Genomic DNA, 16,809 nt, shown 5'->3' with positions numbered 1-16,809 from the left:
CACCTTTTTCTTTTTCCTTTACCCTGATGTCCTCATCTATTTTTGAACACATTCAGCACTGGTAAAGAATTTACCAAAATCAAAAGACCCTTTGAAGCATCCGAATATTTCTTTGTCAAAAGCCTTTGAAAAGATCTGCTTATATGATTGCTCTCTGACCCTTTTCACTCATTTACCAGTTCAAACAGCATTTCTCCAATCTGCACATAACTCAGTGCTGGGCACCAGGGGTAAGAGGTAGTTAGGAAACAGTGGAGACGAACTGTCCTTGAGAAGTTGGCAGGCAAGGGCCCCAAAACACATCTCTTCTTTTCCTTTGTGTGTAAGAGAAGCTCATTAGAATAGACCTGCTTGCTCATCCGAGTGTCTTCCTCTGTGGAATATACACTGCTTTGAGGGCAGTATGGCATATTAGACAGAAGTCACTGTGTCTAACACCTAGGAAGCCGAGGGCTTAATAAACCAGGGTGTCTTCAATACCACTAGTGAAGAGTTAAGGCAACGTTTGGATCTGCATGTACTCTTCAGGTCACTCAAGAGAATTATGAGGGGCAAAGGTAGCAACTTTTGTGTTATATGTAGGTTCCCACTCCATTACATTTTTGTTCACAGCCAGTGAAGTAAGCCTTCCCAGCAATGTCCTGTTCAGTTTCTGTGGCTATAGGAGAAAGAGGCTAAGGAAGGGTGGAGGGCCAGATCCACCCCTTTCTGGCCTCGACAACACCTCCTACTCCACCTCCAAGCTCTACTAATTCCCAAATTTGGGGGTGGAGTAGCACAGCGAGATTAGACTCACTTCCCATTCCTTTTTTGTCCCCTCACTCCTCAGTGATGAAACAACTCTTAAATGATGTTGGGCAAGTAAGTGGTAAGCACCTGATAAGTATTTTCTGTCTGGAAACCTTGATGTGGAACCCAAAGGGTGTAATTTAAATATTACTTATTGGCTTGAGAACAGGAAACACCACTTCCAAAAGTATCTCTCTTATTTACTCCTACAAAATAATTAACTCCTTAAGAGACTATAGCCAAATAATTTGATTAGGCAGACATTTATTCCATTAGAAAGAAGGCTCCAGAGGGTAAGAATTGTGTCTCTTTGGTTCACTGTGTTTCATGAATCTTCAGAACAGTACCAGGCACATGGTGGATGCACAGTAAATATTTACTGAATGAATAAATGAGTGAATTTTCAAGGGCCTTATATTTATGTTCAGAGTGTGGACTTGAACCTATGAGCATAAAGCTTTGCCTGAAATTTCTAATTTTTCAAGTCCTAAAAGGAAAACATCAACGAAAAACAAACATGAATTTTTGACTTCAAATTTATATTTGAAGATATAAAATGCCAGATACATAACAATGTAGATGTAAAGATACTGACAAATAAAGATTTTAATGATTTTAATTGGTTTTTCATTTTTCATATATATATAATGTTTATTTATTTTGAGAGAGACAGAGAGACGTGCAAGTGGGGGAAGGGCAGAGAGAGAGGGAGAGAGAATCCTAAGCAGGCTGTCAGCGCAGAGCCCAACGCAGGGCTCAGACTCACAAACCGTGAGTTCATGACCTGAGCCGAGATCAAGAGTCAGACTGAGCTACCCAGGCGCCCCTCATTATATTTTTAAAGGATGGATGTCAGAGGTTGCAGAAGAATCCTTATGGTAGCATGTTCTAATTGTTCCTAGTTGTCCACTGGTTTGGTTTAGTCTCTTCATCTGTAAATCAGGGCTAATAGTCATGTATTCAACAAGTATTGAGTCCCTCCTCTTCCGGGTACTGTTCTTTGTGCTAGGAATACAGTAGAAAAAAAAAAAAAAAAGAAAGACAAAACTTTCTGTCCTTGTGGAGTAGCAGGAGAAACAGACAATAAAAAGTAAACATAATAAATATGCATCCATATTTATTAGAAGTTAATGTGCTATGAGGAAAAAAAAAGTAGAGCATGGTAAAGAGGATCAAGATGTTGGGGGACAGGTGGGATGTTTGTTGTTTCAACATTTGATTATGAAAAATTTTCAAACATACGGAAGGGTTGAAAGAATGGCACATGCACACCCAGATGGTCCCAACCTAGATTCCGTAACCGTTAACATGTTGCTATTTTGCTTTGTCACATGTCTATCCATTTATTCATTCATCACTCCATCTTGTTTTTGAAATATTTACAGGTAGGAACACACACGTATCCTAAAACTTCATGGTGCATACCATTCACTGCAGATCAATATTTGTTTTTATGTGAAATTTATATTGCCTTGAAGCACACACATCATAAGTGTACTATTTTGTAAGTTTAAAAAAAATGTGAATTCTCTTGTAACTTAAACCCCTATCAGAATATAGAATGTTTTTTATCACTGGAGAGAGTTTTCTCCGATTCCTTCCCAGTCAACCCTGTCCTTACCTTCATCTTCACCCGCGGGGATCCACTGGTCTGTGTTTTTCACATGCATATTGCCCATGTGAATACCTTCCTTTGTAAAATGCCTGTTTATATATTTCGCTCACTTTTAAAAATTGAGTTATTTATCTTTTCATGATTTAGTTTTGAGTGTTCTTTATGTACCTGGATACGAGTTCTTTGTCAGGGATGTATTTTGCAGATATTTTCCCCCAGCCTTTGGCTTGGTATTTATTTTGTTAATGTTGTGTTTTAAGAGGCATAACATTTTAATTTTTCTGAAGCCTAATTGATCAGTTTTTTTTTCTTTTGTACTTTATGCTTTTGTATTCTAAGAAAAACTTTGCCTGTACCTGGCACACAAATTAAAGTTTTCACCCAGAAACTATTCGGTTTTGGCTTCTATGTTTAGATTTATAATCCATTTGTAATTAATTTTTCTGTATAGTATTGAAGTAGGGATTGTGGTTCACTTTTTCCCCTCATGCAGCTAACAAGTTGTTCAAGTAGCTTTTATTGAAAAGTTTGTACTTTCTCCATTGAATTGCTTTGGCATCTTTGTAAAAAATCATATGACTATATAAATGTGAATCTGAAGCTGGGCTCTTTATTCTGTTCCGTTGATGTATTTGTCTGTCCCTACACCAGTGCCACACTGTCCTGACCACTGTAGCTTTGTAGCAAGTCTTGAAGTCAGGGATCGTAAGTCCCCTAACTTCATTCACTTTCAAGATTGCTTTGGATATTCCTGTGCATAGTCATATGGATTCAAGCAGCAGTCAACCTTTACCACAAGTTCTCGTAGAGTTATGATTGAGATTACATGGAACGTAGGGATCAATTTGGAAGAACTGACATCTTACCACTAGTGAGTTTTCCAGTCCGCGAACACAACATACCTTCCGCTTATTTAGGTCATCTGTCAACAGTGTTTCATAGTTCTCATGATAGGTGTCACCCTCAAATTTTAAAAATTTACTCCTAAGTAGGGTATGATTTGTAAACTACTGTAAGCAGTATTTTTGAAATTTCATGTTCAAACAGTTGCTGCTTGTATACAGAAATACCGTTGATTTTTTGGTATCAATTTTGACTTTGCACTCTCTGGCCTTGCTAAATCCACTTTATTAGTCTTTGTGTTTTGTTGTATTGTAAATTCTTTAAGATATTCTACATAAATAACCGTGCCATCTGTGACTAGCGCATTTTAATTCTTCTTTTCTAATCTTAGGCCTCTTTTTTCTTTTCCTTATATTATTACACTTGCCAGGATCTCCTATAAAACACTGGAAAGAAGTGGTGGGAGTGGACACCCTCGTGTTCTTGTCTTGGGGAGGGGAGGGGGATCCAATATTTCATTATTAAGTGTAATATTTGCTGTAAGGTTTTGTGTTTTTTTTTTTTTTAACGTTTATTTATTTTTGAGACAGAGAGAGACAGAGCATGAGCAGGGGAGGGTCAGAGAGAGAGGGAGACACAGAATCTGAAACAGGCTCCAGGCTCGGAGCTGTCAGCACAGAGCCCGACGGACGTGGGGCTCGAACTCACGGACCGTGAGATCATGACCTGAGCCGAAGTCGGCCGCTTAACCGACTGAGCTACCCAGGCGCCCCGGTTTTGTGTTTTTATAAATGCCTATCACACTGAGGACTTTAAGCTTTTTGTTTTGCCTTTGCTGAACCACAGCTGCAATTTGTGTTTAGTTCTCTTAGCCTTGGATGGGCTTCTTGGAGTTTTTCCTCCTGTTTTTATTGTGCAGAAGTCAGAGATTTGAGCAGAATTTATAGATACATTTTGAGTCTCCACTCTGTGGCTTTCTCCTCTTCTGGTTATATCCCTTCAATTTTAAGCTGCTCTGGTAGCCACAAACTTTGTGCTTTGATTCCTTAAGCAGGTAAGACTGCAGATTATTATCCAAATTCTAGCTGTCCTTTGAATTCTTTGAGTGGCGTTCCTTTCTTTCAGAGGCCCACTCTCCTCCAAATCTGCCTGCTTCTGGTGACTCTCCAGGGTTTTCCAGATGGCTCATTTTAAGTAGTAGTTGTTTAAAAAAGTTTTATTGAGGTATCATTGGTATGTAACATTCTATGAGTTTCAGGTATATAACACAATGCTTCGATATGTGTACGTATTGCAAAATGATCACCACAGTAAGTCTGGTTAACGTCTGTCACCATACGTAGTTACAAAATATTTTTTCATGTCATGAGAACTTGCAAGATCTATTCTCTTGGCAACTTTCAAATATGAAATACAATATTATTAACTATGGTGATCGTGCTGTATATTACACCAGCAAGGTACAGTGCACGATGGTGTACATTACAACTATAGATCATTGTTTTTTTACATGTGTTTTCCAGTGTTTACAGTTATTGTCTGTGAGAAGTTTGGTCCAAGATAAACAACTTCACCATCCTCAGAAGCGGAGCCTTCTTTAAATAATGTGGTCAGAATAGTCCTTACATATAACATAGAATTTATGGAAAGATTTGAAAGAAGGGGGGGTTTTGGCCAAAGTGACTGTTTGTTTTGAAGCCTCCAGGCAGACAGAAGAACTATAATCAATGTGGGAAATGCCTGATATATTTGGAGAATAGCAAGAAATGCAGAGTGACACCAAAAGAATAAGACAAGGGAAGAGTAACCAGTATAAGATCAGACAGACAACCAGAGTTTTGGAGCAGTACACATCATGCGGGGTCTTGGAAAGAAGACTCCTGTGATACGATGTGCATTTCAGAAGTGTAATCATGTTGCTATTCTGTGACTAGATTGTATGGATGCAAATGTAGAAGCAGGGAATTAATCGGGACGCTGTCATAAGAATTCACAGGCGAATTAATGGCCACTCAAACCAGACTAGTATCAGTGGACACGGCGAGACTAATGAGGTGCTAGATACATTATAAAGGAGTATTCAACAGATTTTCCAATGGAGTGGATGTTGACTGTGAGTCAAAATGACTCCAGACTTTTTTGGCAAGCAGTTCAGAAGGATGGAATTGCCATCAACTGAGTGGAGAAAGCTATGGGTGAATTGGTTTAATAAGACGAGGTCTGTGCCCTTTAAGGCTCACACTCATAAGCCAGAGAGATAATTAATAACTAACGTTATCAACTAACTGAAATAATGTGCTAAGTACTTTTTCTTTTAAGTCTATTTCTTTCATTTGAGAGAGACAGCACTTGTAAGCAGGGGAGGGGCAGAGAGAAAGGGAGGGAGAGAATCCCAAGCAGGCTTCTCACTGTCAGTGCAGAGCCTGATGTGGGTGGGGCTCTATCTCAAGAACCACGAGATCATTACCCGAGCCAAAATCAGGAGTGGGGCACTTAACTGACCAAGCCACCCAGGCGCCCCATGCAGTAAGTACTGTTTATAGCAGCTTTGTGGGAGAGCAGAGGAGGAAAATGTGTCATTTCAATTTGTGATGAAGGAACAGGTGGCAATCGATCAATGTGTTGTTAGGAATGACTAGGGTGGGAAAGAACAGGGAGGAAGGAATTAGTTATGGAAAGGTCATCATGCATTTTACGAACAATAGCACAAAAATGCAAAAGTTAATGCTAAGGGCTTGGGAATGGGACACTGCTTAGTGTGAGTAGAGAAGAAGAAGTCATAATGGTGGTTGGGAAAGAGATGGAGTGCTTGGAGAGGAGGCTGTAGGAAGAAGATATAACCAGGTTGAGGAAGTGATTATTTACTATGCTAATGAGCTTACACTTAGCCAACAGGCATTGAGGCAGTGGAAGGAGGTATTTTTAAATAGTCATGTAAAAATCCTTGGATGGAAAGTAAACCAATAATTTGTTCTTTTTTTTTTTTTTTCTTGTTCATTGTCCAAAGGCAATTAAATGCTAAATACATATAAACCCATACACATATATGGACACACATACATACAACCCAGCACACAGTGTTGTTGTTCTATAGACTGGTCTCTCAAGGCAGTCCCTGAGCTGTTCTATTGTAATGTTATGGTTATAATTTGAGGACTTTTTTTTTTTTCCTGGCATGATTTAATTACCTCATGTTGTAAATAGAGGTGAAACACAAAGTGAATAATACCAGCTTTCCTATTCATTTGGGTAGGATTTTAAGTGGCTAGTTATTTGCATATATTCTATGGGTCAAAAATGTTTTACAACCATTGTGAAAAAATTGATGCTATTGAATCTCATGATTGTTTCTTCAAGTCATGGCTCCAAGGGAGAAACTTTAGGGGACTTTAAGTAGCAGCAGTCAGTCAAAAACATGAAATCTATTTCCCTTACTCCTATAAGGAAAGAAAGTATTGGTTGTAAAATACCTGATGCTTTTCTACATATGTTTAGGCACATATTAGTTAACTTAGGAATAGTGTGTATTTGGAGGCCTAGAAGAAACAGTGCGTTCCTTGGGATACGTTAAGGTTATCAAATGTCTTGATTAGAATGGATGTGGGGTCCCTTCTGATTTTATTTTTTTTAAATAATGTTTTAATGTTTATTTATTTTTGAGAGACAGAGAGGGATACAGAGAGAGAGGAAGTGGCAGAAAAAAAATGGAGACACAGAATCCAAAGCAGGCTCTAGGCAGTGAGTTGTCAGCACAGAGCCCTATGCGGGGCTTGAACCCAAGAGCTGTGAGATCATGACCTGAGCGGACGTCAGATTCTTAACTGACTGAGCTACCCAGAAGCCCCTGATTTTAATATTTACTGTTACTACTTACTTTTCAAAATGAGATGATGATTACCATCTCCTATCTCTTTTGCTTGGTTTATTACTCTTACTATGTTATTTTCCTTCCAAATGGAAAACCAAAATGGTATTTTGGATATCAGTGTGCTAGTTCTTTAGAGAAAGGAGGTGTGTGTGTGTGTGTGTGTGTGTGTGTGTGTGTGTGTGTGTGTGATTTGTTTTTTATTATGTCATTTGGGAGGAACTTAGGCATTCATGATGTTATGATTATTTTAGCACCAACAAGTCCTTTTAATCTATAATGCTAGAAATATTTAATAGAGGACTATTGTATAAGTGTCTTATATGGGGAAAACATAGATTTAAACCATACGTAGGTAAACTTATTGAGGCAAAGACTTAGAGCCTGTTTCCAGATCTCATTGGTATTGTTTCAAAATAAAACTTGTGAAATACCAGTTTTTTCCCCTTCACCAGGCCAGCCACTTCTGGCCCTGTAATCGCATACACTCTTATGATTGGTTAATTATAACCACCAGTCAAAAGCATTTTGGCTTACTGTTTTGGTGGAAAGAAAAAGGAATCGAGTAATAATTTTACACCTTTCCTGATACTGAATCATAATATAGGTCTTCAGATTTCATTTTCCAGACCTCCAAATAACTGACCATTTTAAAATTAAGACCGATTTTATTTGCTTTTCAGACCACGTGGATGAGCGAACAGTATGCAATGGAATTGCCCCTGAAAAAGATGTAGATGGATTTCATATTATCAATATTGGAAGACTGTGCCTTGACCAGAATTCTCTCATACCGGCCACTGCCAGTGCTGTTTGGGAAATAATCAAAAGAACAGGTTGGTAATTTGTGGTCTGCAGGATGGGGGTGCTAAATTCCAAACTGAACACGTGTACATTGCCTTGCTGGAAACATCTCCATCCTACTGAGTAAAAGAAAATGATCAGCTATAAAACTTCGGTGTACAGAAACTTATCAAGTGACAAAAGTAAAAAAAAAACAAAACAAATCTAAAATAAATAAAATGAGAGATATGTGCCAGGTTGTAGGTAACTTTTGTTGCCCCTTTTGGGCATGAATTTTTCAACTAGTAGGTTTGTCTCCCTACTTTTAAATTGTAAACTTAATGTATTTTGGTATACAGTTTCCAAAATGAGTTCTGTTTGTCCTTACTTTTAGAAACAAAATTTGATGAACATATATGAACCATCTCTAATGCCCTACGTTTTTACTATAGACATTTGCATTTGAATTTGGGCTCTAAATACAGTGATACTCTCTTGGGCCCTTGAGGTGTATAGAGATATTTACCGCTATGTTAAGCAAGGCCAAATTGCCCTTATGTTTGTAATTGCCCCACCTCCATCGCTGTCCCTTCCATTTCTGAAAGCATCTTCTCCTTTCTAACCTACTATTTAACCTGAAAATTTCCAAGAGAAAGCGGATCCTAGAACCTCCCTCTTAGGACATTAGTACTTGTGAAAACTTTAATTCTAACTTCTTCATTGTACTTATGAAGAAACCATACCCAAGGAGGTAGAGTGCATTGTATCTGCAGGTTGTATCTTTCATCCTTTCCGGGTCCCTGAAAGTTCAGCAGCTCTCTATGGGGTAAAGTGCATGAACTTTGTAAAAAATATGCTTTTTCCCACCTCATTTTGTTCCAGATTCACTGAAAGTCTGATTGCCAGTTAAGCTTGCCATTGTTGTACTTTGCTTACTTCATAATTAGTAGTTAATATAGAGTAAGTCTTTGCATGTCTAAATCTTCATGTGAATCTCTGTGTTTAAAAGTAATTTAATGGCAACTTGAAAATGTAGTTTTTTAATGAGGGCAATTACAGAGGAAGTGACAAATCCAAGAAGCATAAAAAGAATATTTATAAATAATGAATGTGGGCGCATTATAGACAAGCCACACAGTAATTCAAATTTAATTAGAAGTTTTTAAAGAATGTTTCAGTTGGCTGTTCACATGTTTAATTTGCTTCTTGTTGTTGATTCTTCATTTAAATCAAACTCTGTGTTTTAAGGGATTGAAACATTTGGGAAAAATGTGGTTGTAGCTGGAAGATCCAAGAATGTAGGGATGCCCATTGCCATGCTTTTACACACTGATGGAGAGCACGAACGGCCAGGAGGTAGGTAGGACCTTGGAGATTCCGTGTATTCTTATAATTTTCTTCATTCTTAAAATCATCAAGTAAGGATGTTTGAAAATGTGATTTGGCATATTTGTGGGTTTATGCAGATAAAATCTCCCCTTATTCTTCATCCAGTGACATGAGCACCTTGAAAGTGAACAAAAGAATTGCTAGACATATATGGCCCCTTTGTTCCTATTACTACTATTATTTTGGCCTTATATACTTTCTTTAAATAATTGATAATATAAACATTAAGAAAAGTGGAAAGCCACTAAATACATAACAATCACATGCTAATAGCCTTCTGCTGCCTCACACGTGTGCGTGCACACACACACACACGCACACACACACACACACACACACACACACACACACAGTCTGCATCTTTAGGGTTCAGTGTACAAATATATAGATTATTTCTCATTGTTAACCTTGGTGAATTCCACTTTCTTGACCTTAAATTTTTAAAGATTTCTTTTAGGATCTTTGTTGTCATAAGGCCTATGAAATAATTTTTTAAGCCACAATGCCCTATGGAAAAAGAAGCCCAGTGATATTGTATCATTTATCTAAAATGATGATTGATGAGACTTTTGAATATTACTTTTCCTTCCTGGGCCTAAGCATTTAAATATCACCACAAATCAAAATGGGTATCGGGATCATAGTAAATTAGGGCCTGATAATGACTCCAGGTAAGTTTAAAACCCTTGGTTTCAAGAAACTCTTGGAAAGGCCAAATCTATAGTGTGAACATCATTTTTGTGGTGAACGCCTACAATTCTAGTGTTACTATTCACTTGTAACTTAATTTGCTAGTGCTTATCCATCTGTCTCTTAGGTATAATAAAGATATTGATTCATATTGGCCTTTATGCAATTGTTTCTATGTTAAACAAGGTAAACCAACCAGAAGTTTTTACCTAGGTATACCGTTTTTGTTGGAAAATTTTGAGTCTGTGTCGGTACATGGAGTTTTTTTCTTCCTTTTCACCACTTTATTTTCCAGTCTCATCAATAACATAACAATCAGCGTTATGTTTTTCCACGACTCGTATGGTACTTTCTAATAAACTGTCTTATTTCGTTCTCAGTAATTTTGGCATATATTAATAGTATTTGCATTTTGCAGCTAACAGAAATGAGCTTTAGAGACTTCAGGTGACCTGCCCAAGGCCACTCAAGAAGTAGTGAATCCGGAGCAGGGAGCTGGGAGCTGGGTGCTGACCGGGTTTGAGAGGATGTACTTGGGAGTCAGATCCCTCTCCTGCCATATGCTCTGTATCCTTGGACGAGACATTTAATCCATGCAAGTCTCCACTTTTCACATCTGTAAAGTGCAAATAATATTAATATCTCTTTCACTGGGTTATTGTGAATTTTAGATGAGGTAAGAATGGAAAGCTCTAATTACATTGCCTGACACAATAAGTTAAGTAAGAGCTTGCTTGGTCCATGTGGACTGTGGCTATTACTATTATTTCCATTATGTGCTTAATTTAATAATCTGTGACCATACTAACTATAGAGTTTAGAGTAATATGATCCAAGGTTAATGTATTTTTCACCTTCATTTGAAATTTTATTGTATTTTTCTGGTGGGATTTATGTTTGCCTTTTGTTTTTGGATCAAATCTAGTCTTTGTTGTACTAATCTGTATAAACATAGAATTTATAAAGTCTATAAAGTATTTGATTAGAAATATGACATCATAATACTCCAAATCATATAGTTCATTGCATTTTTTCTCTTAGATATCAATATATTATGTGCTGCTTTCTGGATAAATTTCCATTTTGAATTACTTATTTGTCTATAAAATTAAGTCTATGAAAATCAATTTATCCCTTCTTTATGCAATTTTAAATTGGACATCAGTATGTCCTAGTACATACTAACTTCATAAATATTTTATACTTTGTGTTTTAAAATATTCTCACTGGAATGCATGTTAAAAATTGAATAAAAGTGGAATTGGTTATAATACCGGTTACTTACAAGCCAGGTAGTTAAATTTACATTTCTCATAGCAGCACCTAGGTGCCGTTATAATTACAGTATCCAAAAAGTAATAAATTATATTAAAAATGATGTTGGGCAGTTTGCAACATGGGTGTTGTTTAATCTCATGCATATTTAATAGGAGTATGGTGACATATATGATTAATATAATGAATTGTTGAGAGCTGCTTACTGAAGATTTGGAGTCTGTGGGAAAGTTAATATTTCAAACGTCCCTGTCTGTTAGAGCAGTAATTATGTGCGGTGACTACAAGTGCATTGTTAGCTAATGGAGATAATGAAGGGGGATTAACTCGGCAAATTCATATCTATAGAGCTGTTCTGATGACACTCACAGTGTTGAGCATTCAGCTCACGCTGTATTTCTTTGCCAGAAGAGATTCAGAACTCTAATGATTCATTTGTGTCTTAAAGCCAACGATAATTGTCCTGGAAGAAAAATGGCCATACTGTAATTTAACTTGATTAATATGTGTCTACTCTTGGCTAGCTTTCAGTCTTGATCATGTGGGACATAAATCCCAGCTGTTTGGTGAGAAAAAACTTCTTTTAATTCCTCAACGGCTTGGAATATTTAGATGGAGAATGGCTTGGAATATTTAGACGGAGAATGCGCTACAATCTTGGGGTAAGGGGTAGTGTTGATGCTCAACACAGCAGGATGCTGCAGGGACATTACCTTCTGCTGAGGACATGTTATCACAGAGGACATGGCATCTGAGGTGCTCTGTAGTTTATAGAGAGTGGGTGAGAGATGGTTCCTGTCCTTTGGGATCTTATAGTCTTGGTACTAATAGGGGGCGTAGATACAGAGGTGCATGATACACAAGTTGTTTTAAATTGTAAATATTCAATGGCACAAAATAAGATTTGGCATCTCTAAGCAAACATTCCATTTGCTTAGGAAAGCCTATGGTTAATTGAAGGGGCATAAAGATACTGACAATGGACAATCTCTTCTCAGGAACTCCACTACTTATAAGGATGCTTAAGTGCCATTGCGACCGCCTGTAGGTCACTGCATGTTCTTTTAACTTCTTTGTGCGTAGTAACCTACCCCGTTTCACCTTCTTTCAGAATGAAAACTGATTACCATTGGTCTCAACCCAGCGTCTTGATTTTTAGCTTTATGGTGAGGAAGTGAGAGAGTTCTTCAGTTTTGCTAAAACAGAAACTCCTTCAAGATAACAAAGCACCCTAGTGACCAGGTGTTAAGATGATTAACTTGTCGCCAAAAGAATGCAGAACTGGATTTTATTTCAACATTTTTTAGGGTAAATTTCTTTCTGCATATTTTCAATTCTTATGTAGGGCATCTCATCCAAACAGATCCCCCCAAATGCCCACAGCATGGGCTCACATGCTTCTCCTTTAACTGAAAGGTTGTGGTGTCACTTCAGTGCCTGCATTGGTGCAGGGACCTTTTCAAAGAGCATATTGAAAGAAATCAGCCCTGCTTAGAGTCCTGTGGGCCCAGAGATCTTCTTGATTTCATTCAGGCAATACGCATTCAGTTCTCAATTCTCTGTGAAACGCTGTGGGGAACAGTGGTAGAAAAGACTTAGTTCTCTGGTTTCTGGAAGATGACAGTTTGCATCCTTAGGGCTCCTCTTCCGAAAGAAAACTGTGTTTTCTCAAAGCATTGCTTCCGCATTGGTGTTCAGTGTTTGAATTCACGCCGTCCTTGTGCTGCAACTTTCCGTGCCTCGGGTATAATTGTCATGCAAGGCGCCTCCTACCTGAGTAGAAAACCACAAGACCTTTTGCCAAGAGAATGCCCTTCCTTTGGGAAGATTGGCTGTCGTTGTGAGAATGAATATTTTTGCCAGACTGGGAGCGTTATCTCTCACCTACAGGAGTGCTTTCAGGCGGTAATACAGGAGGGGATGTCCCAGGCGGTGCAGCCGGAACATACTATGAGTGGTATGCGTCATTAAGCTCAGTCCAGTGCCAGGTTGGGCCAGGAACTCCCGGGTTTCAAAGAGAAGAGCCAAACAGGAACGCCTAGGAATGCAGGAGTCATACAAAGGATCACACCGCACAGAGTGAGACTCTAAGTCTTGTCAGCAGTAGAGTAGAGCAAGGTGCTCCCTATCTCCGTGGAATGAACCATTGTCAAACTGGGGCAGGGAGAATGGCAGGCATTTCGGTCTCTGATCCTCCCGTCCCACTACCCCTGAGTTAGAAACACCCATGGTAAGCTATTGGAGATATACTATGTCTTGTGTTGCCTCTGTGTTGTTTAGGCTTGACTGAATTCCAGCATTGTGCTTGCACAGTGGAAAGCCATAGAAAAAAAGATGCTTCTTCTAGTCTCCTTTCCTTCTTTTTTAAAAAAGTTTGTTTATTTTTGGAGAGAGAGAGAAACAGAGAGAGTGAGTGTGAGGGGTGAGGGGCAGAGAGAGGGGGCGGGGCGAGAGGATCCCAAGCAGGCCACATTGTCAGCCCAGAGGTTGATGTGGGGCTCAGTCTTATGAACCGTGAAATCATGACCTGAGCCGAAATGAGGAGTCGACGCCTCATCCACTGAGCCACCCAGGTAACCCCTAGTCTCCTTTTCTAAGCTGGATAATGAGAGTACTGTTTCATTTTTAATATCTCCTTAACTCAGCCAGCTCTTATATGGAAAGCACTGTATTTAGAAAATATCATGTGTTCTTTTTTTGTTTTGTTTTGTTTTAGTGTTTATTTATATTTGAGAGACAGAGGGAGACAGAGCATGAGCAGGGGAGGGGCACAGAGAGAGAGACACACACAGAGAATCCAAAGTAGGCTTGGGCTCTGAGCTGTCAGTGCAGAGCCCTACGTGGGGCTCAAACTCACACTTAACCGACTGAGCTACCCAGGTGCTCCTGGAAAATATCATGTATTCTTATATCGGACAGTTGGGACAGTTACACTCTTGCAACTAACATTAAACATTATTTAAAATGTAAAGTGGCATCCCAAACTTTCTCTTTCCCTTTCATTTTCTCTCTTTCCCCATGACTTCAGAGTACGAGACATTTGTTTTATTGCCAGAACAAAGCGTCCCTTTTCTAGTGTCTGTAAGCCTGATTGTTCAGTCACTCGTAAGGCTATTGTGGTCTGTTCCACACTGCCTGTCGAGCCACTCCTCCTGTTGGTGTCTTCCTGGCACCTGATGCTGAAGTTCCAGAGAACTACATGCTGGTCCCCAAAAACATGCCATCTCTTCCATGCCTCCTTGCCCTCATATCGCCTGTTCCCTCTGCAGGGAACGCTGTTTCCCACCACTCACCTGCTTTCCCGCCCCCCCCCCCCCCCGCGCCACCTTACAAGGTGCAGCCCAAATATTCTGACTGTATGCATGTTGTATATGCTGCCATCACAATACTATTCCTCTTGCATGTTGATCGTCTACTTATTCTCCTTTCCTACACACGCATAGTAAACATGAACTTCTTTTTTGTTTGAAGTTTATTTTATTATTTTTTTTTGAGAGAGAGAATGAGAGAGAGAGAGAGAGAGAGACCACGTGCAAGAAGAGGAGGGGCAGAGAGAGAGAGAGAGAGAGAGAGAGAGAGAGAAAGACGATCCCAAGCAGCCTCTGCGTTGTCCACACGGAGCCCGACCTGGAGCTCCATCTCACAAACTGTGAGATCATGACCTGCATTGAAATCACGAGTCAGACGCTTAACGCACTGAACCACCCGGGTGGCCTGGGAAACATGAACTTCTTAATGACAAATATTTGTCTCTGGCTTTTTGTAGCTCTGAAATTTAGCACAGGGCTTGGCATATAATAAGGCAACTGGGCAGTCCACCAAGAAAAGTTTATTTAGTGTTTCCTGTGTGTCAAGTACTGTGCTAATATTGTAGACAATAAAATTACAGGCTAGGAATTTAAAATAAAACCTTGTTGTTTACTGAAAAAGAAAATCCCTGTATATTGGGAAGGAAGAGGTAGGAGAGAGAAGTGGATAGGTGCTTACCACACCTGAATTCCTTCATATTTTAAAATTACAGGAGTTTAGGGGTGCCTGGGTGGCTCAGTCGGTTAAGCGTCCAACTTCGGCTCAGGTCATGATCTCACAGTTCCTAGGTTCAAGCCCCAGATCAGGCTCTGTGCCGACAGCTCAGAGCCTGGAGCCTGCTTCCGATTCTGTGTCTCCCTCTCTCTCTGCCCCTCCCCCATTTACACTCTGTCTCACTCTTTCTCTCAAAAATGAATAAGCATTAAAAAAAACAATAAAAAAATAAAAAATAAAATTAGAGGAGTTTATATGAAAATATAATTTAAGACGCTCTTCCCCCCCAAGAATCAGATCATAGCCGGAAGAGTCAGGGGAAAGAGAGAGATCTCCTGTCACTGGAAGGGAGGAGAGGATATTGCTGACAGCATTAATTGAAAGAGGTCACAGTGTTTTTCCAGGGAAAACATTTAGGATGTATCATTTTCTTTAGACCAACTTTCCCCCTGCCTCAGGCTAACTGACAGATACTGCCTTTTCTTACAGAGGAGCTGGTTTCTTTGTTACTAAGTGTGGGGAATAAGAAGGCGATTAAACCAGCTCTTGATCTGTCCTTTTGAACTTACCATCTGGTAAGAAAGACAACCATGAAACAGTTAGGTATGATGACTAATCACTATAATTGTGCAAAGTGCTGCAAAAGAGAGGTAGAGCTTTCTATAATGAAAAATTTGGCTGTAAGAAGGAGTGAATGATTTCTAATTATATTTCTAATTGTGTGAATTCGATACCCTTTTATTGTCTACCCTCCTGTTACGATTCTTCCCTTCAGACCAAAAAAATCCCACCTAAGAGGCAAAACCAAAAATATCTTCTACTTGAAATTATTAAAAATTTCCAAAATGTGGAAGAAAAAACTTCATTCTCTTCAAAATAAATAATTCATACCATGAATATAAATGATGCTTTGGTGATTAAAAAAAAATAAAGTCAGGGGCACCTGGGTGGCTCAGTCGGTTAAGCATCCGACTTCAGCTCAGGTCACAATCTCACGGTCTGTGAGTTCGAGCCTCGCGTCGGGCTCTGGGCTGACGGCTCAGAGCCTGGAGCCTGCTTCCGATTCTGTGTCTCCCTCTCTCTCTGCCCCTCCCCCGTTCATGCTCTGTCTCTCTCTGTCTCAAAAATAAATAAACGTTAAAAATAAAATAAAATAAAATAAAAAAATAAAGTCAATGCCAAGAGTCTCGTACAAAGGTACTAAATATCCTTAAAAGAGTGTCAGCTCTATTCTGTTTGATCAGTAAATATCTCTGAAGTTTCCCCAATTTTTTGTTCTTAAAATATGTTGCTCTTCTTATTCTGAGGTCTTCTTCTATTTCCCATCGTGAACGTTTCTTCAGGCTCTCTGGACTTTCCAGCACTGCTTCTCTTTGCTCCCTCCCTCCTTATTCTGATTTAACCCCTTACCTATCATCCTTCAGCCTTGCAGATAGGAGTGCTCCCTCCTCCTCACGTATATACAGCTCAACTGAGATGTAGCCTCTTGATCAGGCTTCTCTGATAGCCTCTCCTACCGTCTCACACACCCCACTGT

General features: G+C 39.2%; 1 protein-coding gene across 1 annotated transcript in view; it reads left to right on the top strand.

Annotated features, from left to right (window-relative positions):
- Nucleotides 1–16,809, top strand: part of MTHFD2L (methylenetetrahydrofolate dehydrogenase (NADP+ dependent) 2 like) — a 144,894-nt gene that overhangs the window by 40,532 nt on the left and 87,553 nt on the right. The window contains exons 4-5 of the mRNA XM_042936196.1: nt 7,796–7,948; nt 9,144–9,251. Of these exons, the coding sequence (XP_042792130.1) occupies nt 7,796–7,948; nt 9,144–9,251 (261 nt within the window). The remainder of the gene's footprint in view (nt 1–7,795; nt 7,949–9,143; nt 9,252–16,809) is intronic.

Source organism: Panthera leo, chromosome B1, assembly GCF_018350215.1.
Source record: "Panthera leo isolate Ple1 chromosome B1, P.leo_Ple1_pat1.1, whole genome shotgun sequence".
In the NCBI taxonomy this organism is placed as follows: domain Eukaryota; kingdom Metazoa; phylum Chordata; class Mammalia; order Carnivora; family Felidae; genus Panthera; species Panthera leo.
Note: the sequence above shows the minus strand (reverse complement) of the source record. Positions and strands in the feature narration are given on the sequence as shown.